Source organism: Ailuropoda melanoleuca, unplaced genomic scaffold, assembly GCF_002007445.2.
Source record: "Ailuropoda melanoleuca isolate Jingjing unplaced genomic scaffold, ASM200744v2 unplaced-scaffold66336, whole genome shotgun sequence".
NCBI lineage: Eukaryota > Metazoa > Chordata > Mammalia > Carnivora > Ursidae > Ailuropoda > Ailuropoda melanoleuca.
The window spans coordinates 1-1309 of record NW_023240877.1 but is presented as its reverse complement, the minus strand read 5'-3'; the positions used below and the strand labels follow the sequence as shown (position 1 = coordinate 1309).

Below are 1309 nucleotides of genomic sequence, written 5' to 3'. Positions count from 1 at the left end.
AAGTATACATGACTGGTCTAAAATTATAAGCACTTGAAGGAATGTCAGTGTTTTTCTTAAGTGGTACTATTTGATATCAGACAGAACCCATGCACCTCCTTTTGGCACCTGCGTCCTGCAGTGTTTCTTGACTAGAGCCCGGCGTGGCCCGTTGCTCCTCCCAGGGACACGCAGACTGCAGCCGGAGGAGCCTGTTTGTTTAATCACAGCCAGACCTCTGTGTCCTATGAACTAAGAATTACAGTTTTATTTCTCACAGCAACATGAATGCTGGTCCATCCTGGAATAAAGCACAACGTTCAAAAAACCCTTCAGGAAAAAGGCAGAGTCAATCCCAAGTGCCCCACGTGTCCTCCCAGCCTCCTGCGGACAGACTCCAGGAAGGCCGTTCCCCAGAAGGAAAACCCGAACAGAGTCTACTGGGCCCCCGGCGGCGGGGGGCCTCGGGGAACGAGCTGTTTCTGGACCTGCAGTGCATGAAAATCCTGAAGGAGGGTGCCGGCGAAGAGGAGGACAGCGCCAGTGACCTGTCGGACTCGGAGCGCGTGCCCATGCCGCAGTCCGCGTGCGCGCCCCCGGAGCTGCACCTGCGGGCGGAGGAGATTGACGCCGCGGACCCGGGCCCGGACCCAGAAGCGGACCCGCGGGGCGCCGCGCAGCCCACCTACCACTATGCGGACTTCCTGCCCGCCCCGTTCAGCTCCTGGGACCTCCGTGACCTGGCGGTGCCACCCGGCGCCCAGCCCAGGCCCGCAGCTCGTAGTGGCGCCGCAGGGCTGCTCGCCAGGTACATCGACAGGCTGGTCCAGCTGGAGTGGCTGCAGATGCAGACCGTCCAGGGTGAGAAGGGGAAGGGCGCCAAAGCCAGGCCTCCCACCGCTCCTGGCACGTCCACGTCGGGGGCTCTGAAAAGCCCCGGCAGAAGCAAGCTCATGGCCAGCGCTCCGGCCAGGCCTCCCCAGGAGGGGGCTTGCAAGCTCGGTGCTTCCCGGAGGAAGGAACTGCTCAGGGAAGAAGCCCGGCCATCCTATTACGCGTTTGACACGCCCCCCAAAGCCCTCCATGCACCGCGGGGCAGCAGGCCGAGTTCTCAGAAGCCAGCCCTCGAAGTGAGGACCGAGGAACAGAGAAAGAAAGCCAGTAAGAGCCCCAGATCCCAGCGCTGGAACCCGCCCTGCAGTGACAGCGGTGGCCCCGGAGCTCCCACGCAGGGGGCTACCGATCGGGACTCCGCGGACCCCGGTGGGCCCCCCAGAACGCAGGCACTCGCGAGTCTGAAGAAGAAGGGCGGTGCGAGCAGCTGTGCCCA

General features: G+C 62.8%; 1 protein-coding gene across 1 annotated transcript; it reads left to right on the top strand.

Moving 5' to 3' along the window:
• Nucleotides 1-23: 23 nt before the first annotated feature.
• Nucleotides 24-1304, top strand: LOC117800219 (protein FAM217B-like; the record flags this gene model as incomplete). The annotated part of the gene is made up of 1 exon (XM_034652750.1): nt 24-1304. A coding segment is annotated over exon 1 (1041 nt), but the record flags the coding sequence as incomplete, so codon positions are not given.
• Between the last annotated feature and the right edge of the window lie 5 nt (nt 1305-1309).